We start from the raw sequence: 25,888 nt of genomic DNA, 5'->3' as shown, positions 1-25,888 counted from the left end.
GGCACGCCCACCCAGCTTCAAGCCACGCCCACCGCTTCTGCAGCGCTCTAGTTTTGCCTGTCTTTACATACCGCTGTGAATGATGGTCTGTTTGTGGTCCTGTTTCTGCTGCCTGACCATGAGCCTTCTGTACCTTTTAACACAGTTCCTGGTACAAAATAGATGTTTAACTGTTTGTTGAGTTGAATTGAACTGACCTGAAAATAACATGGCAATAAGCTGCAGTTCAACATCACCGGAAAAGGAGTGGAGGGCCCTGGTGAGGAAGAAGAAAGAAGGATGTGGTTATCTCATCTCCTTTTTGGGATGTTAGTCACATGGAAACGGAGTGAGTGCCCACCCAAAGGTCACTGGTCTTTCTAGGCCATCAGAGCTAAGAAACAAGTGACATGTACATACAGTCAGAGCTGGAGGCACTTGGGGAGAGGACGTGCCGAGACCTTGGCGGAAAGGTCAGATAAACAGTGTGTCTCTGGCTGTGGGCGAGGTCTCTGCTGTCTAGCTTCAGTGTTCAGACTTCATCTCGCAAGCAGCCCAGGACCACTAAGTGTTGTTGAGCAAAGAAGTAGAATAACAAAAGTGGAGTTTTAGAAGGGTGGCGATGCACAGAGGTTTGGACGGGGAAACCTGGAGCAAGAAGACTGAGGCAGAGGTGACTATATTGGTCCAGGCAGGAACAAAGGGGCCTCTTGGAAGAAAACTCGGGGCCAGAGTGGAAGAGAATTGGATATGAGAATTGGATATACTGAAAATATGTAAGAGTGTCATGAACACAGCGTGGCCAGAATAGACAGTGGCAGAAACCCCTGCCCAGCAGTCCCGGGGCCCCCGGTCTGAATAAGGCTGAGGCAGAGGCTTTGCAGAGGAAAAAGATGCTATGGCACGAAGGCGGACCCTCTACCAGGGAGACTGGTCAGAGTAGATGCTAAGGCCTGGAGTCTCCTCTGTCCAAGGATGTCTAGCTCTGACCGTGTGTACACGTCACTTGATTCTTAGCTCTGATGACCAGTGACCTCCGGATGGGTCGCTGTAATATGATTAACTTCTCAAAAGAAGGTGGGATAACATCTTCTTCTCTTCCCCCTTTCTAGTGCCCAACACGCTCCTTCCTGCAGTATATAGTTCTAGTTTAATTCAACTTGATATTCAGTTCAATTCAACAAATAGCGTAAAACAGGAGAGTCCATGATGGAGCTGGTTCAGTCAAGAAGACACTTGGTACTAGGGACTTGGGGTTGCATTCAGTCAACTAATATAACTTTGATAAAGAGTAGTGAGTAGTAAGAGATGTGCTCCCAGTATCAGGATATTTCAAGGGTGCAGGACACCTTGGGGGTCATCAGATCCATGGAGTGAGATGCGCTTTGTCATAGGGTTTGCCTGTGTCTGCTTTGGTGGTTGTTGTTTTGGTTGCAAGTAACAGACAACTCAACTCGGATTGACTGGAGCTATAGCCACTTAGTTATCCTGCTGACAAGAAGCCTGAAGATGGGCCTTTCTGGGGCTGGTTTAGTTCAACACAGTGAGGGTGCTGGGTCAGTATCACTGCAGATCTCATGGCTTTCCCCCTCATAGTCACAATAAAGTCGCTGCAGCTCCAAGCATCACATCCTCATATAATGACACCCCAGGAAGTAGGAAGGGAAGAGGTAGAAGCCAAAGGGATTTTTCTTAATGTGACACGTGCCTCTTATCGGGGAGGAAAATCTGTTTTAGAACCATCCGACACACCATGCTTACAACTCACTGAGTCTACGCCTGCTACCTTAAATCTCCCCAAATAGGAAGGGGATGCCATTGACTGGCTTTCACTCATCACGAGCCATGTCTTGGGGCTGGCACATTGCCAGTCAAACAAAAGCATGGCTCTCTTAGGATGCTAGCATAGGGTACATCATTTACCTATTTCTATAATAATTCTGTGTAACAAACCACCCCCAAAACATAGTGACTTAGTGGCTTCAAATAATATTTGTTTAGCTCACAAGTCTGTGAGGTCAGCGACTGACTGAGATTAACTAGGTGATTGTTCTGGTCTTGGCTAGATCACTCCTGGCTGACTGTTGGCTCATCTAGACTGGCCTTAACTGAGATGATGGGGTAGCTGGGCTCTCCTCCACATCTCTCATCCTCCAGCAGGCTGGCCCAGGCATGATGTCATGACAATAGGCAAGGCGAAAAGAACAAGCGCAGTGTGCAATTCCACTTCAAGTGTCTCCCGTGTCATGCCTGCTAATACCCCACTGACCAAAACAAGTCAGTTTCATGGGTAGAGCAAGTCACCTGCCTGAGGTTGGAGGGCACTGCCAAGTTACGTGGCAAAGGATGTGGAGGTAGGGAGGGCTAAGGAATTCATCACAATCTATTGAAGAGAGAATTTATTTTTATTTTTATTTATTTATTTATTTATTTATTGCTTTTTAGGGCTGCCCTTGCAGCATTTGGAAGTTTCTAGGCTTCAGGGTCGAACTGGAGCTGCAGCTGCCGGCCTGCATCACGGCCACAGCAACACCAGATCCGAGCCAGATCCGAACCAGATCCTCTACCATGCCTTATGGCAATGCTGGATCCCCAACCCACTGAGCGAGGCCAGGGATCCAACCTGTGTCCTCATGGATACTAGTCAGATTTGTTTCTGCTGAGCCACAGCGGGAACTCCTGAACTATTTTAAAAAGTACCTGGGATCTAAAGGTATGACTGAATGATGACATGGAGAGGTCAACGGCAAAGGAAAGAAGGGTTGCTGCTTACAGCTCCCTAGATGCAGAAGGGGGCATCATCATGACGTCCAGGGCCACATAGAGGCATGAGCAAGGGGAAAGCATGGGCAAGAGCCTTTATGGCTTATTACTGTACTATTGCCTCTGTTACTATAGGTGGAACATGTTAGGTGGGAACATCCCGTATGGGAAGGAAGCAAAAGAGAGATGGGGTTTGCAGTTGGAGAGGTTATGATTTTTTTGTGTGCCCAGGAAAACGCAAGGGTTATAGGGGTACAGACGCCTCTGGTCATGGGTTTGCCCCTGGGTTTCAGGATGTCAGCTCATCGGTTACAGAATATCAAGAATGAAGATGACAGAAACCAAAAGCATTTGCCCTATGGGCTTTGCCATGGGACCACCTTCCTAACCTGATCTGTGCAAACAAGACAAATTCATATCAAGAGTGAAAGGGAGGGGGAGTTCCCATTGTGGCTCATGCCTGTTATGAACGCAACTAGCATCCATGAGGACGAGGGTTTGATCCCTGGCCTTGCTCAGTGGGTTAAGGATCCGGCATTGCTGTGAGCTGTGGTGTAGGTCAAAGATGCAGCTGGGATCCAGCGTTGCTATAGCTGTGGTGCAGACCGGCAGCTACAGCTCTGATTCCATCTCTAGCCTGGGAACGTCCATAGGATAAGGGTGTGGCCCTAAAAACAAAAAAAAAAAGGGTGAAAGAAGGGGCTTAGAAAAAGCTGGGGTGGGGGAAAAGGGCCTAGCCTAAGAGCCAAAAAGATCGGATCTCAAATTTTGACCCCATTGCTAGCATGCTGCAAAATTTTGGCTGCAAAATTTGGGGAGGGTCTTTTAACCTCTTAGGGCCCTCACTTTCTTTATCTGTAACATTGAAACAAGCCCCAGTCTGCATGCCTTCTAGGACAGGGAGATGGTTAAATAGGGTAATGAATGCAGAAGTGCTTTGTAAGTGAAAAGCATGACTTCAACAACCATGATTCACTGCAGATATTTTGAGAGAGATTGATTAGGGGAGCAGCCAGGAAGGAGAGCTCATCTCAGGCAAACACAGGGCCTAGCCCTCTGCTGGGATGGGCCAGGCCGAGCCTCTGGTCTCCTTTGGGAATACACTGATGGGAAGGAAGTCTGACATTTGCTGCTGGAGAATGTGGGTCACTGTGTATTACACGGGGCAATGAACTTGGCTGACAAGAAAGCTCTGGTGGCCTCTGCTCCAGCAGCCAGGCTGTCCCGGTCCTCATGTCCTGGGCCCCCAAAGCCCAGGTGCCTACTCATGCCATGCCTAGTTCTGAAAACTGAGCCAGTGGGAGCAAGGTGTGCACTCGGGGCCTCTCGGGTAACAGGTGTAAGTGTGCAGCATCGTTCAGCCAAATAAGAACTTCTGGGACTGGTTGAGGAGGAAGGGTAAGGCTGGGTATGTGTGTGTGTCTGGGGGGAGCTTGTGGCCCTCTCTTCTCTGCTAAGGTCACCCTATATTCTCTTCGTGCGCCCTAAGTCTGGTATGAGGAGGCCCCTGGGGCCCCTGTTTGATCCAGATCACTCCAGGACTCCAGAGCCCTCTCACCGCCCATGCGCGTAGATCTGAGACCTTCCAGGGAGCTGGGGAGTCAGGATGTCCACAGCCTTGGCAAAGCTTATTTGGGAGCTCTTTGGGGAGGCTTAGGTCCCAGAGATACAGCTCTGCCCTCCCCAGCAGAGTGCAGTAATGGGTACCAAGTGGATTGCTTTCCTCATGTGCAGCCCTGAGGAATGGGGATGAGAGGCTGAACAGACCCAAGTGTAGGTACCAGAAGTGGCTTTGGAAACCCACACTCTATTGGAAGGCCCCAGAAGTGGGCTGTCTGGGTAGGGCGACTCTGTCCAGATAGGCAGCCCTGCAACCATTAACGGCAAACTTTAATCCATCACAAAGGAGCTTAAGCAAAAAAAAAAAAAAAAAAAAAAAAAAAAAAGAGGTGGGTTGTTGGCTTCGTTTATAGGAAAGTTAAGGACCAGTTTCAGCTTTAGAGGCTCAAACCAGTATCATTAGGGTTTATTTTCTTCCTATGTGTCTGACTTCTCCCCTGTTGGAATCCTTCTCGGGTTCTATGTAGCAACCCCTGGACTGACTTCCTCCCCATTTGGAGTTAATGAAAAGGGGGATCTCTTGCCAGTTGCTCTGGCACAATTCCTGGGAGTCATCTGATAGGACCAGCTGGCATCACACATCCATTCCTAAGGCTGTACCTATGCCTACAGGAAGGCGTGTGCTGATCCACCAGGCAGGGGTCACATTCTGGGCCCCTGGAGTGGGGACTGAGCCCTCCCAAGTCACGTGGATTGAGCGTGGGGTGGGGGGAGAGTTGTTCCCCAAGGGAAAAGCAGAGTGCTGTTAGCAGGGAGATGGCGCATGGCTGAGTGGACAGTGCAACCAGAATGAAAACACCGAACCCTTGAACCTGGGAAGGGAGCCCGGCAGGTGGAGCGAATGGCCACCCTGGGACCCAGGTCCCGCGCTGCGTGGCACCCACCCATGTGGCAGTGGGTGGGGCTACAGAGAACAGCATAGGGACGGAAACGAACTTAATTAGACCCAAGCAAGCCATTTGTCTCCAGGAAGTGACATTCAGTTTTCCTGAGAAGTCCCGAGATTTTGCAAAATGCCAAGGTGGAGGATGGATTTTTTTTCAGGGGGAGGAGGAAAAAACAGTAGTCAATCTGATGATGGACATCCATGTTGAAATCAACCGAAGCGCCAGGCTCTGTGCTGGGGGTGCGGAGACCAAGCCCCTGCTGTTAAGGAGCTCGTGACAGAACAAGGAGAGCGAGATGAGGCCAGAGGAGGCTAGTGCCGAGGGAGGAGGCCCCCAAGTAGCAGGGAGCAGGATGGGAATGTGCTGGGGAGATCTTGTGCGGGCAGAGCAATACGGGTAGGCTTCCTGGAGGAGGTGGTTGCGTTGAGCCTGGAGGAGTGGGTGAGGTTTACTGAGGCAGCCTGCTCGTGGGGATGGGGGTGGGGAGGGGACTGGGCACAAATGCCACCTGGCCTTACCTGATCCAACAGTTGGTACAGCTGAACCTGGAGCTGCCCCTTGCCCCACATCCTGGAAGCAAGTCGCTCGGGATGTTAGGAAAATTATGTCGCATGCTTCACGCTGTTGTGGGGGTGGGAGGAGGAAGAGGGGGTGGCCTCTGGTTCAGGTTCCATAAGTCTCTACACCCACTGGGTTGGGGGGGTGGAGTCAGTGGGAATTTGCCATCTGTCTGTGCCTGCTTTTGAAGCTGCAGGTGTGTACATGTATCTCTGTGCACGCACACCCTTATCTACACGTTCACATGTATATTTATCAACCCACGTGTCTGTCCTGTCTGTATAAACATGCATGCGCGTGTCAGCCTGTGGTTTGTGTGCACACATGTCTGTGTACATATGTGGGTGTGCATGGCTGGGTGCACATGTCTGTGCCCCCGTGTGCTGGTGCCTGTGTCTGCACAGGCATGGCTATGCTCATGCACATATCTTCACGAGCCATGTGTCAGGGTCCGTGTGTGTCTGCAGGCCTGTGGCCACACAGCGCCTGCCGCTGTGTATCCGTGTGCACACCTGTGTCTTTTGTGCCCCGGGGCCTCTCAGGGCTCATCCGACTGCAGGAGCTCATCATGGCCCCATCAAGGTACAACATCCGCCTGAAGATCCGCCAGCTCCCCCTGGACTCTGATGACTCACGCCCGCTGCTCAAAGAGATGAAACGAGGCCGGGAATTCCGCATTATCTTCGACTGCAGCCACACCATGGCCGCCCAGATCCTGAAGCAGGTGTGTGAGCGCCGGGCAGCGGGAGGGATGGTTGGGGTCCGCCGGCCACTTCCCCACCCACCCCTTTCTCAGACTCAGACGTGATCCCTGGTCTGCCTCTTCTTGCTGGCTGCATGACCTTGGGTGGTCGCTTTGCCTCGGGGAGCCTCAGTTTCAGCAGCAGCAAAATACGCACGGTGGTCTCAACTCTCCCGGTTGGTGTGAGGATGGGGTGAGAGGCTGATGAGCATGGAGGGTGCTGAGTAAATGCTAGTTTCCAGGTCACCTCTGTGCAGGCGGGAGGTGAGAACAGAACACTTCGGGAAGCATAGAGAGGCCTGAAGGTCTCAGGACAGCCCCCAGAGTCCCTGGCACGCAGTGTCACTCTCCTATGACGAGGAGGTTTATCGAGGCTCCGAGCACCATCTGCTCAGCTCTGCAGCGACAGTGGGGGAGGAGAATGGCCGTCCATCCTGGCCAGCCCTCCGTTCCCGGACAAGCCCGGATGGGTGTGCTGGGAACCAGAGCGAACTCTGCCAGCTACCTAAGAAATTAACAGCCAAGTCGCTCACAGCCCCCTCCAAGGGTGCCGCAGCTAAAACCCAAACCGCTCTGATTTGAGCCAAGGCTTTGTGTAAAAGGCAACTGCGTGGTCCCAGGAAGTGTCGCGGGTGACTGGGGGAGGCATTCTGTGGACCTTGATCTACGACCCCGGGAGATGCAGGTGGCAGGGCTGGGACACAAGGATGCAGGGGCCAGGGATGTAGTCAGGGCCGGCGCCCCCCACCCTGCAAGGAGTGCCCCAGCCGAACTGAACGGCAGCCTCCGTGTTCCCCCAGAGGAAGCCCCACCCCAGATGCCCTCACTCAGTGGCTGAAAAGCCCATTTGAGAGTTTGCATCCTGCTTCTGTCCATGGGTGGCATGCATGTGCCCTAGAGCGAGTAGCCCGGAATCATCCTCTGTAGATGGAGTGAATGAGCTACCTCATGTGGTTCTGGAAGATTCCATGAGATGAGTGACGGGAGGACTTTGTCCTGGTGCCCATTGCACAGTCAGCACTGGATGTAGGACATCTTTAAAGTCAATGCGGGGGAGACACACGCTCCCCAGAAGTTCTAACCCTCACTCTCTGGGCCAGCTGCCCCCAGCGCCACCCTCCTTTCCCGGGCATGGGCCACAGCAACAGAGGTGGGCAGGGCACGGGTTCACTGAGACCCAGCTCCTCATTTACCGCCACCCAGCAAGTGGAGGCCGTTGTCCCGCTCCATTTACAGACGGGAAACTGAGGCTCCGGGGGAAAGTAACTGGGCCAAGGTCATCCAGCCAGAATGTCAGAATTCACTCCCGAGTTTTCTGACTTGAAAACTTCGATAATTAAAAATGACGATTCTGTGCTCGGTGAAACACTGAACTAAACCAAAGTGAGCACGTCTGTGTCCTGAGGACGCCTCGAGCCTTAAACCTGCGGATGCGGGTCGTGAATCCCCTCCAAAACCGGGAGGGAGGGAATGTGAAGCCTTTTCAGTGTACTTGACCCAGTGACATTCCCCCCGAGCGCTTCGTGGGGCCACTTTCTGAAGAACGCTATAGCAAATGCATTACGGTCATTAGTGTTATAGATTATAGGCTTCTAATAAAATACATAATGTATAATGTAGATTTCATGATGATGTGTGATGATAATTCACCACAGCCCTGTGGTCCACTGTGTGGTCAGGACCCGGAAGGCAAGATGTCTCAGCCCTTCCTGGTGAGGCTCAGACTGAGGACAGACCCTCCTCCTCGGCCCTGGCTGGGCTAGAGGGGGGCTGGGCTCCCACATTCATCTTTCTGGAGCCAGGACCATAAGTTCAGCTGTGTGGAGCCTGGCTCACTCCACTGAGAAGGCGGTGTCGGGTAGCTTCCATCAGCATTTCTCCAAGTGTGGCAGGAGAGGGATGCTTATCCGAAAGGCAGACCCCTGGAGGCTGTGGAATGTGGAATCTCTGGAGAGCGTGGCCCAAGATGCTGGCATTTTAATGTGCCGCAGGTGATCTGCTGCACACCCCGGTGTGAAATCCATGGCTCTCTGCCAGCCAGTCCTTGTCACTGTCCGGAGGTGGTCTCAGAGGACATCCCCCTCTGAGTGGTCCGCCAGCCTGTGCTGCACCCCTCCTCCCCACCTTCCCCCCTCCACAGTGGGGAGGGGGGAAGCTTCTCCAGTGTCCCCTGCAGGGCTGCTAATGCTTTGCTTTCCCGCAGGCCATGGCCATGGGCATGATGACCGAGTACTACCACTTCATCTTCACCACTCTGGTAACGTACCTCTGGGTCCTGGCCCGGGCTGGAAGGGGCTCCCCCAAAACAAGGTCAGCCTTGGGGGAGGGGGCGGTTGTTGCAGGCTAGACTTGCCACCTGAGGCCATAGGCGTGGCCCCAGGCAAGGGCACAGACTTGTCTTTATGGCCCATCTGCTTCTAGAAGCGGCCTTGTTGTGACTAAGGGCTGGGACTCCGGAAGCTGATGGTATGAGCTCAAGCCCCTCTGCTTGCCGGCCGTGAGACCTTGCAGACGTCATTTAACCTCCCTCAGTTTCTTCCTCTGCAAAATGGGCATGATAATGGCTCCTCCCTCCTGGGACTGTGTGAGGATCGAATGAGTTCACGAAAGAAAGTGCTGAGAGCCGGGCCAGACTCATGGGAAGAGCTGTTACGATGGCGGTGACCCTCGGCCCCTGGCCCACATGTCCCTACTCAGGTCTCTGGCCTCATAGGACAATGGGAGTTGCCACTTTGGATTCCTGTGGCATCTGCACTCAGGTCTGCCCACTTGCTGTCAGCTGGGCCAGCCCACCTGCGGGCTCCAGATGGGTCCTGTCCAAACCCTGAGTACACTTAGGGCCATTTAAACCCATTAGTGTAATTAGTTGTGGCCTGAGATCAGCAGAATAAAGAAAACTGGTGCCAAAGGGGTACCACCCCCAGCCACCCTGCCTTGGAGCCAGATGCCCTCGGATGTCACTAGAGCCCTGGGTGGACTCCTCCACTCAACCTGGGGCTGGGGCATCTATAACCATCCTGTGGCTGAAACCAGCCCCCGAAATCTGCATCAGACTTGCTGCTGTGGCCCTGCGGCCTTCTGTGTTCCTTCCTCATCCAGCACCCGCCACCCAGTGAGCATCCCTTACCCACCACCTGTGCTTGGCTGAGTCGCTCAAGATGACTGGCATTGAGGCCTGCCCTCAAGGCACTCCCATCCCGTCCATCCTGCATCTCTGTCTAGCTCAGATGGCAGGCTCTTTCCACAGGGCACAGCAGAAAGAGATGTCAGGGGCCATGGTGCTGGTGGAAGGTGGGAGATTTCAGGTAGCCTTTACAGGAAAGAAAATGCTTGAACTGGGCCTTGAAGGGTCAGTAGGAGTTCGCCAAGGAGAGAGTGGAAGGGTATTCTGCATGGAGGGAACAGCATAAGCAAAGACCAGAAGGCAGGTTAGCTCTTCAGGCTTGCGCTGGTTGAGAGCCAGCTGTGTTCATCTCTTCCAAACTCCCGTGTTCAGTGTTACCACGTAGGTAGATTGGAATTTGCCATGGTGGGAGTGTCGATACCACAGAAGCTGGAAAAATGCTACAAATAAGAAGTTTTACCCTCCCTCCCCTGAGAGCTGTTTATAAGCGTTTCCCAGCACCCCACTGCTAGTTACCCTGTCTCCACCCCCACCCACTCCAGCCTGTGCCCATGGCAGAACTCAGGGCCCCCCCCTGCCCACTCTCCTGACCCAGAGCTCAGACCTGGGGACCTGCCAGGAGTGATGATGGGAGAGAGGGATCCTGGAAGCTGGTGACTGAGACCAGGCCCCTTCTCCGCCGAGCCCCTTCTGGATCTCTACCTACTTGAGCTGCTTTTGCATTTCCTTAGTTCAGTTTCATTTACTCACTCATCCAGCAGCCAGATACATATACCCTCGAGGTCCGGGGTCCTGAGCGATGCACTTGAGTGGGAGGGGGCATCCAGAGATGGATCCGACACAAAGCTCAGCAACTGGTAGGCTTCCTTCATGCATATAAGGATCAAGGATGGTGCCCACCTCTATCTCTTCAGTGCCCAGATAGTGCCTAGAATACAGCAGGTGCTCCTTCATGAATGAATGAATGAATGAATGAATACAATACAAAGTAAAAAGTAATTGGTGAAATTAACATCCTCACCAAGCAACAGTGAAGACCAGGGACTCCAGAGCCAGTCTGCCTGAGTTAGACTCGAGATTCTTCCACTTCCTTGGGCAAGTTATCTCGCCTCATAGGAATGTTCTACTGAGCATTAAGTAAGTATGTTGACATCGGTAAAGCACTAAGCAAAGTGCCTGTCATTTAGGACTATGTAAGAGTTAAATCGATTAATTAATAACTCCTACTTATGTTTTTTTATGTGCTCAGCATATCCCGTCTCATCCAAAATTCAGAACAACTCTCCAAGGGAGGTATGACCTTCCCAGTTTTACAGAAAAGTAGAAACGGAGGCTCAAAGAGGTCATTCAGTAAGAAAGGGGCAGAGCAAGGACTGAACCAGCTGGGAGCTGTCCAGCTCCAAAACTGTCTGCGGACGCTCATGCTGAGAGCCCATGTGCTGTGTTGCCTGGCTTCCTCTGGCCGGCTCCAGCTCGGATTCCTCAGGCTGTGATGGTCCAGGCATCACGTGACTGACACTAATGGGGGGAACAAAGCCTCCACGAATCCCAGCAGCATCCACATGTCACAGGTTCCAAAGCCCCTTCTCCACATCACTGATTTTCCTCTTCCCAGAGCAGAGTTTATGCTCGCTGTTGATTGATGGGGAAACCTGGGGCCCGAGAGGTTGTGTGAACTGCCCAGAGTCTCACAGCAGATGAGTGATAGAAGCTTTGTCTCCTGACTCCCATTCCAGCCCACTGCCCTTCCTCCCCACACCTCTCTGAGGGTCAGAAAGAGCCCATCCTTCCAAGGAGGTATAGTCTGCGTACAAATAGCTCTGCAGTGGAAGATGTGTGTGTGTTGCAGGGGTGGGGGGTTGGGGGAGGGGGTACCTCCCCACCACTCCCCATATGCCAGGACATCAGCTCTGTCCCCTAGGTCCCTGTATCCTGCTTCCGGCTCCAGCTCCAAGATCCTCCTTCCCGCCCCGTTGGCTTGAGAGTCTACCTCGTGATTCCACTTCTTTGTGCCCATTGGTCAGTGGTGGCTGTGTTTGGGAGGACAGTGGCATTTGGCATTTATCCCCTCCCCTTTCGGAAGCCCATGTCACCAATGCTTCGCCTCTAAAAAAAATTCTCCAAACTTGCCTCTCCCACACAGAAGATATTTTAATTACCCTGGCTACCACTATCTGTTGCAGCCAGCTCTGAGCCATTCCCAGATCACCCCGCGTTAATCAGCCCCCGCTGAGCCCCTGGTACATGTCATGTGTAGGTAAAAGCCTGGAGGTGAAAAAAAGAATTATAATAAATTAATAGATAAGCAATCACAATTAATGCCACTTCTCGGCAATAACAGTTATATCATGGGAAAGATATTTTCATCTGTCATTCCTTAAGGCGATGTTTTCCGAGCTTCAGCTTCTACCCAGTCAGACCCATGGGGTGCTAATGAATTAGTCTATTATGTTATGCTGAATGTTTCTAAAAGGTCCCTCGTCGATACTGAATTCAATGTGTCAACATTTGGCACGGAGAACAGCAACTTTTTGCCAAGCGGCAAGGTTGTGCACAGTTCACTGTGTACAGCACATGGGGTCTCAGCCCAGGGCAGTTTGGACCAAAAATTGGAGCCGGACAAAGAGGCCTCTTTTCCAGCTCCCCACTGCCACCGCCCTCATGTCTCAAGGATGGTGGCGCTGAGTGCCACAAGCCTTACAACACTTTGTAGCTAAGGCCAGGCTCAGGACGACAAGGATGAAGGTGACCCCAGCAGTGACACCCCATCCTTCCCCTTCCCAGGCTGTGACTGGCCACAGCCACTGAGGGGCAGCCAAGCCAGTGCTGCATCTGGAAACTGGAAGGACTGAAGTCACCAGTGCCCAAGACCCCACAGAAGCCAGAGATGCTACCCTTCTCCCTGAGTGTGGCTGGCCTCTGGTCCTAGGGGAGGGTGAGCAGAGTCACAGAGGCCCTAAGCAGGCTAATACGGAGCATCTTTCAGGCTGTAGGTATCAGGTCAATATTGAAGTGGAGAAGAGGCTGAGCCCTGTGCAAGGGAAGAGGGCGCCCCCTGGGGGCAGAGCTCAGCTTCTCTTTCATAGCCCCAGCAGTTCCGCTCTGGCCCCAAACTTGCATTCACCCCTCTACAAAATAAAGTCCCTTCATCTCCCCAGACCCAGCTCCTTAAAGACAGTTTGCGGAAGATCTCTTGCTTCTAAATCAGTCCCCTTGAGGGGCTCATCCTCCATCCCAGGATATCTACCAAACCACTCCTAACTTCCAGCCCCATGGAAAGTTCTCCCTGACAGGATGTAAAACATGAGTCTCCCCATCAGGCTTTTCCCAGTGCTGTTTAGGTGGCCAGAAGATCTACTCAGCTAGTCAACCTGTCTCCCCACTCTGTGTAACAGAAGTATTTGGCTCAGGGACTCATAGGGGAAATGGATGCAGACATAGACAGTCGTTATCAGTGGATTGGAAGCAGAGAGGTCTCAGGATAAGAGCAGAAGTACTCCTGATCCACCCTATCCTGTGTGTGTAGAGTAGTAGTCAGGGAAGGCTTCCTGGAAAAAGTGACACTTGAGATGAATCTCAGAGGAGAGCCCAAGAAGACAGGTGTGCTGGCCCAGGGATAGAGCACTCAAAGACACTGGCACAGGGATGAGAAGCAGCAGGATGAGGGCAGGGGTGGGTGAGGAATGGGAAAGGGGGATGGAAGTAGTTTGGTGTTCTCTTGGGGCCAAAAAAAAAATGAGAGGAGGTGGGAAAAAAAGTGAGGCTGGAGGGGTAGAGAGTCTTCTCAAATATACTAAGTAATTTTATTGAAGTATTTCAAGCAGTGAGTTCTCATTGTGGCTCAGCAGTAGTGAATTCAACTAGTATCCATGAAGATGCAGGTTCGATCCCTGGCCCCACTCAGTGGGTTAAGGATACGGCATTGACGTGAGCTGTGGTGTAGGTCACAAATGCGGCTCAGATCTCGAGTTGCTGTGGCTATGGTGTAGGCCAGCAGCTACAGCTCTGATTCAACACCTAGCCTGGGAACCTCCATATGCTGGGAGTAGGGCCCTAAAAAGCAAAAAAAAAAAAAAGAAAAAGAAAGAAAGAAAGACAGACAGACAGACAGAAAGGAGGGAGGGATGGAGGGAGGAAGGAAGGAAGCAAAGAAAGAAAGTTGTCAAGCAGGGGAGTGACACAATATTTCCAACAAGGAAATACTATGAAACACCTACTTTACTGAGCATTGTGGCGATCAGGTAATGGACTCCAGACACAGGGCTGAGCGCACTGTCCACTCTCCCCTCTCCACCAAGATGGGGGCCACACCACCGCCCTCTGGCCAGTTCAGTGGGGACCCCTCCACTTACTCAAGACCCTGCTTCCTGCTCCCATCCAGCCCCTTCCCCATCCTAAATCTTGGCCTGGAATCAGGACCCTATTTGTTTGCAAGGCTGGGACTGAACTTCATTCCCTGGGCTCAGATCTGCTCCCAGCCTCTTCCCTAATCCCTAAAGCTTCTCTTTTCTTGTTTTTCTTTTCTTTTCACTTTAGTTTATACCAACTTCATGTGTAATAACTAAGGGCTGGGGGGAAAAAAAGCACCTAAATATCCATCAATGGGATAATGGATCTTTAAAAATCCTGTAGTATCTTAACACAATGGAATACTGGTCAGAAATCAAATGACAAACTATGGATACAGGCAACAAGAATGATGAGTCTCAAAAATAGCAGCCTGACTAAAAGAAGCCAGTCACCAAAGTGCATGGTGTACTTCCATCTGCATGGAGTTCTTCTTTTTTTTTTTTTTTTTTTTGTCTTTTTGCCATTTCTTGGGCCGCTCCCGCGGCATATGGAGGTTCCCAGGCTAGGGGTCGAATCGGAGCTGTAGCCACTGGCCTATGCCAGAGCCACAGCAACGCAGGATCCGAGCCGCGTCTGCAACCTACACCACAGCTCACGGCAACGCCGGATCGTTAACCCACTGAGCAAGGGCAGGGACCGAACCCGCAACCTCATGGTTCCTAGTCGGATTCGTTAACCACTGCGCCACGACGGGAACTCCTGCATGGAGTTCTTACATCAGGAAGTCTAACATCGTGTTTTATAAAAAAGGGAACAGTGGGTGCCTCTGGATAGGGGCCAGGGATTGAGGGGGAAGAAGGTGAAGGAAACTTCTAGAGTGGTAGTAATGCTCTATATCTGAAGGGCGTTAAGATTTCACAGGTGCGGAGCTCCCGTCGTGGCGCAGTGGTTAACGAATCCGACTAGGAACCATGAGGTTGCAGGTTCGATCCCTGTCCTTGCTCAGTGAGTTAAGGATCCGGTGTTGCCCTGAGCTGTGGTGTAGGCCGGCGGCCACAGCTCCAATTCGACCGCTAGCCTGGGAACCTCCATATGCCACAGGAGCAACCCTAGAAAAGGCAAAAAGACAAAAAAAAAAAAAAAAAAAAAAAAAAGATTGCACAGGTATAAATCATTTGTCAAAATTTTACCTAAAAAAACTAAACAAATCTTGAATTCTACTTACAAATTATACATACTGAAGTGGTTAAGGAGACACATACTGATGTCTACAATTTACTTTGAGATGCACCAGAAAATAAGATGGCTAGAGATGTGTTAGGACAATTATAGCAAAATGTTAAGTAGAATCTGTGTGGTGGGTGTATGGGTTTTCACAGTAAAATTCGACTTTCCCGAATGTTTAAAATTATCCGTAATATAATGTTTTCTTTAAATGAATGAATAGAATAGACTGAAACAAAATAAAACTAAAATATTAGAAGTGAAAAGAGGCTTTGAGATCAGCCACTCAAAAGTTGCATCTCATACAGGAATCTCCGCTACCACCTCCCAGAACAAGTGGCTAATCGCTAAATCTTCAAAGAGGAAGCCAACACAGTGTGTTCTAGGAGGCCAGTCGGATGGACAGGCGGCGTTTAGCAGGATTAGGAACATCTCAGAGATCAGAGGAAGCCAGCACGGTGTGAAAGAGCTGCTCTGTGGGCTCCGGGTTTTATTCCATCGTTTCCATCATGGATTTAATGGAGGCTGGGACTGTGATGGGCCCGGAGGTTGCCCCTGATGGCTGCGGCTACAGAGACAAGCCCATGTCCCCAGCCGCTCTGTCCCAGCTGAGATGAAGGCAGCTGGGTGAGGGGAGAGTGTGGAAAAGAATAGACAAGGCGTTCCCAGTGGGGTGTGGTGGAAATGAATCGGACAAGTATCCCTGAGGATACGGGTTTGATCCTTGGCCTTGCTCCGTGGGTTACGGATCCAGTGTTGCCGTGAGCTGTGGTGTAGGTCGCAGACGTGGTTCAGATCTGGCATTGCTGTGGCTGTGGCGTTGGCCAGCAGCTGCAGCTCTGATTTCGACTCTTTAGCCTGGGAACTTCCATAGGCCCTGGGTGTGGCCCTACCAAAAAAAAAAAAAGAATAGACAATAGATGAGGAAGAGCTCAGACTAAGACCTTAAGATTCATTGTCCCCACTAGTGAGATGGGGCAAATCTAGATTGTGAGCCTATACGTTTCAAAAAGTCACATGACTCTTATGCATATATAGAATGAACATGTGCCAAAGATGTATTCAACTCATGAACAGAGGAACCAGTAGGATGACAACGCTGGCTCAAAGAGCATTTGAAGGATTGAGGATTTCTAGGTATTCGGTATAGGGGAAAACATGCCGGAAGATGGCTAGGTTAGATAAAAAATGGATGAATGTCCTAGAGGGCAATACACCACCACCTTGGGGATTATCTTTGTTCTGGGCAAAAATCCACACACTAACCCAGAATCCAGGCCTTTAACTGGCAGCTGACAGTGAAGTCAAATCCAGGCGTGTTCTCCCAGAGAATTACATGGTCCCAGGAGGACCCAGTAAGCAATGCTTCCATGTGGCATGAAAAGGACCCGGTGGCTACAGCCAATCCCCCTCTTGTCTCTGCCCCCTTCCCTCACCACTCACCTTGTCCCAGGAAAGAGCTGAAGCTGGGCTGCCCCCATGCATGAAAGCCTGTCTTCCTGGCTTTTAAGCCAAGGCTTGCCCATTGCACCAGACTGGACGTGACCTGGCCCATGGATAGACAGGCTCCTTAGGAGGCAGGAGGTGAGAGGACTTGGCTGGTGATGTGGGGGTGAGGAGAGAGCAGAAGGCAGCTATGTACCTTCAGTCCCAGGCAGAAGAAACTATTTTAATTTTTTAATTGAAGTATAGTTGATTTACAATGTTGTATTAGTTCCAGGTGTACAGCAGAGGGATTAAGTTAGGCATATATCTATATTCTTTTTCAGATTCTTCCCCATTTTAAATTATTATGAGATGTGAATACAGTTCTCTGTGCTCTACAGTAGGTCCTTGTTTATCTATTTGATAGACAGTAAAGTGTATCTGTTAATCCCAAACTCCTAATGTATCTGCCCCCACCTTTCCTCTTTGGTAATAAGTTTGTTTTTATTTTTTTTATTTTCTTATTTAAAAAACTTTTTTTATTTTCATCATTTTAAGGGCCGCACTCACGACACATGGAGGTTCCCAGGCTAGGGGTCCAATTGGAGTTGTAGTCACCGGCCTACACCAGAGCCACAGCAACGCAGGATCCGAGCTGCGTCTGTGACCTACACCACAGCTCATGGCAACACTGGCTTCTTAACCCACTGATTGAGGCCAGGGATCGAACCTGCAACTTCATGGTTCCTAGTCAGATTCGTTAACCACTGAGCCACAACAGAAACTCCAATAAGTTTGTTTTTAGATGAAACTATTTAAAAATCCTCTCTTGGAGGGGATAAAATACTCCCTTCAGCCTCCCTCTGGGTAACTTGAAGATGCCCAGACCCAGCGCCCTTTGTCCTCCCAAAGCGGGTCTCCACCATCAGAGGAAATGATGGTCACGGCCATTGCCAAGCTCCTTGCTGTTCCAGGCTGGGCCTTTTCTGTGAGCTGCTTCCGTGGGACCTGGAAGGCAGGCATGAAACCCATTTTGTAGATGAAGAAACAGGCTGAGCGACTTGTCTGAGGTCGGGCAGTGAGGACGTGGGGTCAGCCGCCAGGCAGACGGGTCAAGCGGACGCCGGGCACCGCCACAGGGCTGTGCTGGGAGCGGCAGCCACTCTGGGGCCCCAGCAGGGAGGGCGGGAGGTGGGGCCGCAGCATTATTTACGGAAACTCTCTCTGTCAAGGATCTTTATGCGTTAGACCTGGAGCCCTACCGCTACTCGGGGGTGAACCTGACGGGATTCCGGATCCTCAACGTGGACAACCCGCACGTCTCGGCCATCGTGGAGAAGTGGTCCATGGAGCGGCTGCAGGCGGCTCCCCGGGCAGAGTCCGGCCTGTTGGATGGAGTGATGATGGTACTGCCGCCTGGTGGGCCAGACCCGAGGGCTACTCTTTCTTTCTCTGTTTTCCTTCTCTGTCTCTCCCTCTTTCTTTCTCTCTCCCTCTTTCCTTCCTTCCTCCCTCCCTTCTCTCCTTCCTCCCTATTTCTTTCTTCCCCTCCCACCACTTGCCTTCTTAAGACCTGCCGTGCGTCTGCCAGACCTTAGGCCAAGGGCTGGGGACACAAACGAAATCAGACCCAGTTCCCCCCCCCCCGCCGCCCCCCGCAAGTCGGGGGCAGGCATGTACACAGAGGGTGACAGAGAGTGGGGATAAGGTCCCGGGCATGGAAGACTTTGAGCTGTGGCCGGCAGGAGGTTGGAGAGGCCTGAAAGGAGAAGGTGTGGGCAGGCAGGCGACAGCGGGGACCATGGGATTCAGTAGAGCCCCTGGCAGGGAAGGTCTGAGCTGCAGAGGGGGAGAGTCAGGTGTCTGCAGAGCTGCAGAGACAACCCAGGCCTGGCCTCACCTCGAGAGCAGGGACAAGGTCACCCTCAAGGCCTCTCCCTCACCGGGACCCCCTGGGATTGCGGTGGGGGAGGGGAAAGGGGACAGGGCAGGGTGGGCTGACGACTCTGGGGGCCCAAGCCACCTTCAGGCAGCCCCGGGCCTCCCCTCCAGACTGACGCGGCCTTACTGTACGACGCGGTCCACATCGTGTCTGTGTGCTACCAGCGGGCTCCCCAGATGACCGTGAACTCCCTGCAGTGCCATCGGCACAAGGCCTGGCGCTTCGGCGGCCGCTTCATGAACTTCATCAAGGAGGTGAGTGCTCCCGCCTCCCACCCACCCCACCAGGGCCGCCTCCTGGGGGCTGTGGTGCTTCAGAGCCGCAGAGCCGTCAAGGGCCCGGGTTTGGGGGTCAGACAATATTGACTTCCAGTCCCCATGTACCCGGGTCACTTGCCTCATGTCTCTGCGCCTCTAGCCCAGAGCTGGGCAGAGTCAGGCCCCGGTCATGGTAGATGAGGAAGGCTCGGGGGGACGAGATCTAGGCAGGGTTACCCTGGGTCAAAGGGAGTGACCTGTCCAGGGCGACACCACATGCAGTGAGGGGAAGACCGTCTCTTCTTTGGAGCCATCGCAGTGGACCAGGAATGAAGCAGGCTGCCTTGGGAGTTCGTTCATTTATTCAATAGCTCTTTGTGCAGGCCTGCTGGGTTCAGGCACTGAGCCATCCCTGGTGATCCAATGGGGGTAAAACCCAAAGGGCCCTGCACGCACAGAGCTCGCTGCCTAGGGAGCCATCAATCAAGCCATCCCATTAGTGAATGGAATCCCATATGCAAAGGAAGGCAGCGCTGGGGGGATAAATCACAGAGAAACCCACCACCTTACTTTCCGCAGACAGGGCAGCTTGCCCAGAGGTTCCCCAGTTCCCCGTCACTGCTCAGGACGAGGCCAGTGACAGCCCCTGCATTTTAGAATGACACTAAGAGGCATGTGGATAAGACACGGGCTTCAGAGTCTGATGTGCGTGCCTTTGGGCTTATCACTGCCTCTTCCCAGCTCCGTGGTTTTAGGCAAATTCCTGGGCATTCCTGAATGGCCCTGGGCATTCCTGAGTGGTGGCTTCCTCACCTGGCAAACACCATCTCGTAGTCATTGTGAGGGAGCAGTTAGTCCTTGGTACCTATCCCCTCACCCGGAGAAGGGACACCAGTATCAGATGCTTTGGTCTAAGGGGCCATGAGAGTCCCTTCTCATCCAGCCCCTCAAAGCTGCAGAGGAGGTCCAGTTGTCCAATGCCCTCAGCGGGGCCTGGCTGGCCTGGGTGATCATCGGCTTGATCTCAGGGAACTCTGAGGCCTGACTTCCAGCCCCCTGAGTCTCCTTCCTCCCAAGCCTCCAACCGAGTGGCCAGAGGCTGGCATGAGTTTCTCAGTGACTGGGGCCACAACTCCAGGTCCCTTAGGAGCCAGAAAAAGTGGCTTTGGAGCTTAACCACTTTTAGCTGTGTGGCCTTAGGCAAACTCCTGAACCTCTCTGTGCCTCAGGTCCTCCTGTACAATGAAGATACTATTGGGGTAGTTGAGGACTGAGTTTCGGTGTGTGAGCGTGTAGGACAGCACTTGGCACAGAGCAAGCACTGATCTGATTGGCTGCTATTACTCTTCCCACTGATATCTTGCTCTGGCTTCTTACTCCCTGGTGGGTTTCTTCCTAAAGGGCCACAGAACCTCAGGGGACCCTCCGACCCATTCACCTCTCACCCCCTTGGAGTGCTCGAGGCTCTGTCCTGAAGCTCCGAAGAGAGCAGATTCATCATTGCCCAGGCTACAGAAAGGGGACCCCCTTCTCCCCAGTGGGGCTGCGTGGTCCGTACTGGTGTACCTGGCCCTCTTGCGTCCTGACCCAGTGAACAATCTCTCATCACTCACTTTCCCTTACCAAGTCCTTCCAGAAACGTCTTTGTCTTGCCTCCATTTTAGGGAGGTGGAGTGGAGGCCCAGAGCTCCCCCCCCCCCGGCCCCGCAGCTGGCCACGACCAGGACTCAGGTGCCCCGCCTGAGCCCAGCCCCTCGTCTTCCCGCAGACCATTTCCAAGGTGCCCGTCTCCCCATGTGACTGCGTGACAGTAAATCATTTTAAAGACTTGGCATTTCCGAGAGGAGCTGGAAAATACCAGGCCGGAGTTCAGAGCGTGTGAAGCATCTTTCATTTAGCGAGTCCTGAGCGGCGGCTGGAAGGGGCGGAAGGGCCGGAAAATGTCACGGGGAGGAGCTGCTGGCAGCTCCGGGCCCTGGCCCTGCCCCTGCCCACCCGCCCATGGACAGCCCGTGCACCTGCTGACATTTAATTCCTCTGTAGCTGACAGCGAGGAAGGCTTGAAGACACCTGCTGCGATTTCCCCCAGGGACCTCGAGATGTCCCCCCTCCCAGGGCCTGGAGCCCCAGGCAGAGGACGGGGGACGTGGAGCCAGCCTCAGGGAAGCCAAGCCTTCTTAGAAAGTCATAAACAGCATGCTTCACCTTCTCCGATGCATGTTTTTAATTGACGTAAAATAGTGTCCAACGAAATCTAAATTTCAGGTGTATGTATTTTCATTCCGCATCTGGATTCATTACTCAGTGATCACGACTAAAGGTCTAGTGACCATCCATCACTGTATAGTTGACCCTTCCACCCTTTTCCCTCACCGCCCAAGTCCTGTTCCCGCTGGTAACCATCAGTCTGCCCTCTATCTATGAGTCTGATGCATCTTTTGTTTTCTTTTTAGGGCCACACCCGTAGCATATGGAGGTTCCCAGGCTGGGGGTTGAATCAGAGCTGTAGCCGCTAGCCTACGCCAGAGCCACGGCAACGCCAGATCCGAGCCCTGTCTGCGACCGACACCACAGCTCATGGCAACGCTGGCTCCTTAACCCACTGATCGAGGCCAGGGATGGAACCCGCCTCCTCGTGGATGCTACCACTGAGCCACAAGAGGAAATCCTAATGCATCTTTAAATCTCTCACCAACCTCAGTCTCCCGCTCCCTGGGCTCCATAAGCTCTTCCCACTCGACTTGGGCATGATGACCCCAGCTCTTCACCTCCGCTCGGCACAGAGGACATCTGCCCAGCCTCACTGTCACTTGGGACCTAGTCCCTCTTTGAGCCTCAGTGGACATGACTGTAAAGTGAGGACAGTCCGGACACCTGCCTGGCAGGACTGTGGTGGGAACTCACCACAGATCAGCCTTCTGTGATAGGGTTTCTACTGAGGCCTCAGGCCATGGCCCAAGACCATCCCTCCCTCCCAGCCGAGGGCCAGCTCTCATCTAAGGGAGCCCCACGGAAGGACGTGACAAAAGAGAAATAATAGCCCGGGTTGTGGATGCCAGGCACAGAGCCAAGCACTTTATATATGTCCTGTTAACAACCTGTGAAATAGATCGTTTTCCCCTTCCTGAAACTCAGAGGGGCTGGATCCCTGGTGCCAAGCCCAGCTTCCATCCCCTTTGGCTTTGCAGTCCCCTGGAGCCTCAGAGACATGCCCCTCTGCCCACATGCCCATCTCCGCCCTTAGACACAAGACTTGACAGAGCCAGACAGCTGCCCAAGTGCTCGGAGCTTCCCATGGGCTTTAGTGTGGGGCTGCGGACAGGCCTCCAGGGATCTGGGAACCCATGAACTTGTATGTCGTATTGCGTGTGAGCCTGGGTTGCGTGGTTGAGGTGGAGGGGGCCATCAGCCATGGAAAGGCTTTGGAGACTCTTCAGAATCTGCAGGGGTCACGACCCCAGGGGGATGAGGACCCCTCCCCCCCAGGCCCACCTCCTGGGGCTGCTGTGGAGGTTGCATGAGGTGAACGACCCAAAGCACCTTGCAGGGCTAGCATACCTGATAGGTATTATCTAGAAGGGGAGTCGGCAAACTTATTCTTTAAAAAGAGCCAGATAGGAAATATTTTGGACTTGGCACAGACAGTCTCAGTGGCCACTATTCAGCTCTGAAGCTGCAGCACAAAAGCAGCCAAAGACCATAGGTAAACACGTAGGCTTTACTGTGAGCTCATAAACTGCTTATAGACACGGGGAGTGGGCCCCTTTGGGCCACCAGCTGTAGTTTGCCAATCCCTGCTTTAGAAGATGGAGTCCTTCTCAGTTTGGGTCCTATACCTTCTCTGAACCTCTGCCCGCCTCTCCTGTGTTCGTGATGCTCAGGACAGGAAAAGGTAGCAAAAACTGCCATTTATTCAGGGCACAGGTTGTACCAGTCACGGGTCTGTTTTTTTCCGCATTAACCTCGTTTCATCCTCATAGCATCTGGATAAGATGGATATTATTAGTAGTAGTAGTTCCATTTTACAGATGAGGAAACTGAGACAGAGAGGCGAAATGAAGTCCCCAGGTCACACAGCTACCTGGGGGTTGGACCCAGCTTTCTGGGTCCAATTCTTAACTAGGACATGGGTGGGGCTGGGGTGGGAGACCTTCTCTGTTGGCCCTGCCACTCCAAGTGTCTGGTGCTTCAGCCAGAATAGATTTGGCCCCTTTGCTTTCTCCCTCTCGGCAGGTCTCACCTTCCCCAGCTCGCCCCTGCCTCCTTGCCCCTCCCTGGGCACCTGACACGAGCTCCCCCTTCTCGTGGCTTCGAGCCGGGGGCTCATTTGAGCGCATCCAAGATCGATGTTGTACATGAGAAGGTGCAAATGTAAAGCTGGCTAAAGAGCATAATAGAATTTATGGAAATCGCTGGCTCGCACCATAGCCCTAGCAATGATGGAGGTGATTATTAATTAATCATGGTCTTGGGGGAACAGTATCAGTGCAAGGAGTAATTAAAATGAAGCATTGTACAGTTGTACGGAATGATGATTTATGAGCCCGAGGAATTGCCGCTCTGCCCTCTCCCCTCCGGCAGGCTCAATGGGAAGGATTAACTGGACGGATTGTTTTCAACAAAACCAGTGGCTTACGGACGGATTTCGATCTGGACATCATTAGCCTGAAGGAAGATGGCCTGGAGAAGGTGCGCGGGCTCAGGAGTGGGAGGGCAGGCCAAGAGCAGGGGCTCCTTAAATCGGCGACGATAGAGACCCAGACTCAGGCAGACACCCAGATCAAGGGGTCAAGACCTGGTCTCCCTGCCCCCTTGGCTCAGTGTGACCTGGTGTGGCCAGTGCCTTGGCCTGTCAGAGAACACAGGTTAGCTCTTGTCTGACTCCAAGGGTGCAGAACCCAGTGGCCTGGCCGTGGCAGGTACCCAAAGATTGCCCTGTGAGCGAGGGCCGCCCCAGATGCTTGACCTGGGAAAGGTCAAATGAAAGGCTCATGGGGCAGACAGACTGCCTCTAAGTCCCTGCAGGACTCTCATGGGGGCAGAGGGACAGACGTGGCCTTGAGTAAGAGAAACTTGCTAATGTCCAGGGGGTACCCACCTGGGAAGTAGTGAGTTCACTGTCACTGGAGGCATTTAAGCAAAGATGGAACAACCTCGTTGCTTGTCTGGGAGACTGGAGGTGATTCTTACCCTTGGAGAGAGATTGAAGCCCATGGATTCTGAACTCCCCACCCTAAGCTTCTAAAGCCTCTTCGATTCTGGGAATTTCAATGAGGAAAGCAGGGCCTTGGGGCTGGGGCCTCACATCTGGTTACCATAGTAACATTTGTAATGGGGCCAATTCTGATCCCTGGGAACTCTCAGCATATTCTGACAAAATTGGGCTACTGGGCTGAGAAGGAGATTTAACCTTAGCCCCTGATTCTCAGCATCCCCTGAGACCTGGGGCCCACTGCCGGCAGGTCCCTGGAAGCCACCAGGGCACCTCTCCAACCCTGGGAGTGGGGGTTAGGAAATGCAAAGAGGCCAGAAATGGAGGTGGGGGGCCACCTCTGGTGCCCTCGATTTCTCTCCCCTGCTCCCCGCCCTCCCTGGTCCAGGCTCTGCCTTGGATTATTTCATCACCCTCCAACCTGGCTTCCCACCTCCATTTCTGAGGCCTCCAGCCATCCTGATGCACACACAAATGAAGCCACCCTGCCCTGGACCTGCATGTAGCTCCCTAGGGTGAGGCATTCAGCGTCCGCCCCTGAACCTCTAAGGCTCTCCAGGAAATGTCCCATTTGCCCCTGCAGGCCTAGTCTCCACTAGCCTCCGAAACATTCCCCATGGCCCAGTCACACCCCCTCCTGCATCGCCCAGCCCTTGGCCCTGCCATTGCCCAGGTTGCAGGAGTGCCCTTTTGCCTTGGGTTCGTTCCTGCAGGCACGGACCGGCTCTGCCTGGGTTGCATTTTGTGGCCAAGGTGACTCCATTCACACCTGAGTTTCCCACAGACTCGTGGGGTCGGTGAGCAGGGAGGGGTGGCCTGGGGCACTCTCACCTTTCCTCTGTGACTCTTCCAGCCCCATGTAACCTCAGTCCCCTACGGACAATCACTGTGACCTCTCCTTCAAAGATCACTGAAGCCAGTTGGTCCAGTCCTGTTCCAACTACATCTTCTCAAGCTCTCTTCCAATTTAAACCCCCACAGCCCTGGGGCGCCCCTTCCTCTGCTGGCAGGTCTACTGCAACATTTATCCCTCAAGTAGCCATCTCATTTTTTGCTCCCTCGGCTAGTCATCCCTGGAGATAACCTAAAATTCTAAGGATGGCAATTAGATAGCACATATGCCACCACCTCCCACTCCCGCACCCGTGGCAGGCATCAGTGATGGCCCTTCAGAGCCCTTTTGCCATCTGAGCCCACCGGCAGCTCCCCCCAGCCCTTCGGCCACCGTATGCCTCAACCACGGCTAATGCTCGAGAAAACCTCTCTGTTCTACCTAGACAGAGGTTGACCTGCAGAGGTTCCATCAGAGGCTCCTGGCTACAGCGGCCCCCCTGTGCCCCCCACCCCCCGCCACCCCAGATTGTGAGCAGAGAGCCTCTGAGCCTCTGAAGGCTGGGTCCTGCTCAGTCTTAACAGTTCTCACAACCCCGTGGCACCTGGCATCTTAGCAGGTCCTGCAGCTGGAGCTTAACAGATGCTTGCTGGGGTGAGGGTTCCTGCTGTTCCTTTAGCCACTGGCCAGCTGTTGGTTGAGAGCCTCCTGCACCCAGGTGTGCTGCCAGGGTCCCTCTTGCCAGGCTTGACTCTGATCTCAGCCCTGTTAAGAGAAGAGCCTCTTGGATGCTGTCTGCCTGTCTCCTCTCCTCTTGGCCTTGAGGGGTCCGTGTAGACAGAGATGCCACCTGGAGAAGGTGCTGAGCCCCCAAACACAGCCTGATCGGCCTCTCATCACTTTTCTCTCATCACTTCTGTTTGCTAAGCTGGGTCATCGCTGATCCAGCCAGCTCCAGCCGGTGGCTTTGGGAGGATTAAAGCCGAATTACCCAAGCATAATTACATGTCTCTCTGCTATCTGCTTTGCACAG

General features: G+C 52.9%; 1 protein-coding gene and 1 non-coding gene across 10 annotated transcripts in view; both read left to right on the top strand.

The window, feature by feature from the left end:
* The window catches only part of GRIK3 (glutamate ionotropic receptor kainate type subunit 3), a 247,961-nt gene that overhangs the window by 163,858 nt on the left and 58,215 nt on the right, over positions 1–25,888 (top strand). For all 9 annotated transcript variants that reach the window (XR_014807464.1, XR_014807469.1, XR_014807467.1 and 6 more), the window contains 5 exons: positions 6,350–6,531; positions 8,753–8,806; positions 17,845–18,018; positions 18,665–18,808; positions 23,393–23,500. Coding sequence is in view for 2 of the 9 variants with exons in the window: in XM_021095961.2 (XP_020951620.1) it covers positions 6,350–6,531; positions 8,753–8,806; positions 17,845–18,018; positions 18,665–18,808; positions 23,393–23,500 (662 nt within the window). In the remaining 7 variants the exon portion in view is untranslated. The remainder of the gene's footprint in view (positions 1–6,349; positions 6,532–8,752; positions 8,807–17,844; positions 18,019–18,664; positions 18,809–23,392; positions 23,501–25,888) is intronic.
* On the top strand, positions 15,609–15,688 carry MIR9842 (microRNA mir-9842). Its single transcript, NR_128529.1, has one exon. It is a non-coding gene; the product is annotated as a microRNA mir-9842 (primary transcript).

Source organism: Sus scrofa, chromosome 6 (genome assembly GCF_054392235.1).
Source record: "Sus scrofa isolate SSC_HxYL_T2T_F1_AM1 chromosome 6, Sscrofa_HxYL_maternal_Yorkshire_Landrace_v2.0, whole genome shotgun sequence".
Lineage (NCBI taxonomy): Eukaryota > Metazoa > Chordata > Mammalia > Artiodactyla > Suidae > Sus > Sus scrofa.
Note: the sequence above shows the minus strand (reverse complement) of the source record. Positions and strands in the feature narration are given on the sequence as shown.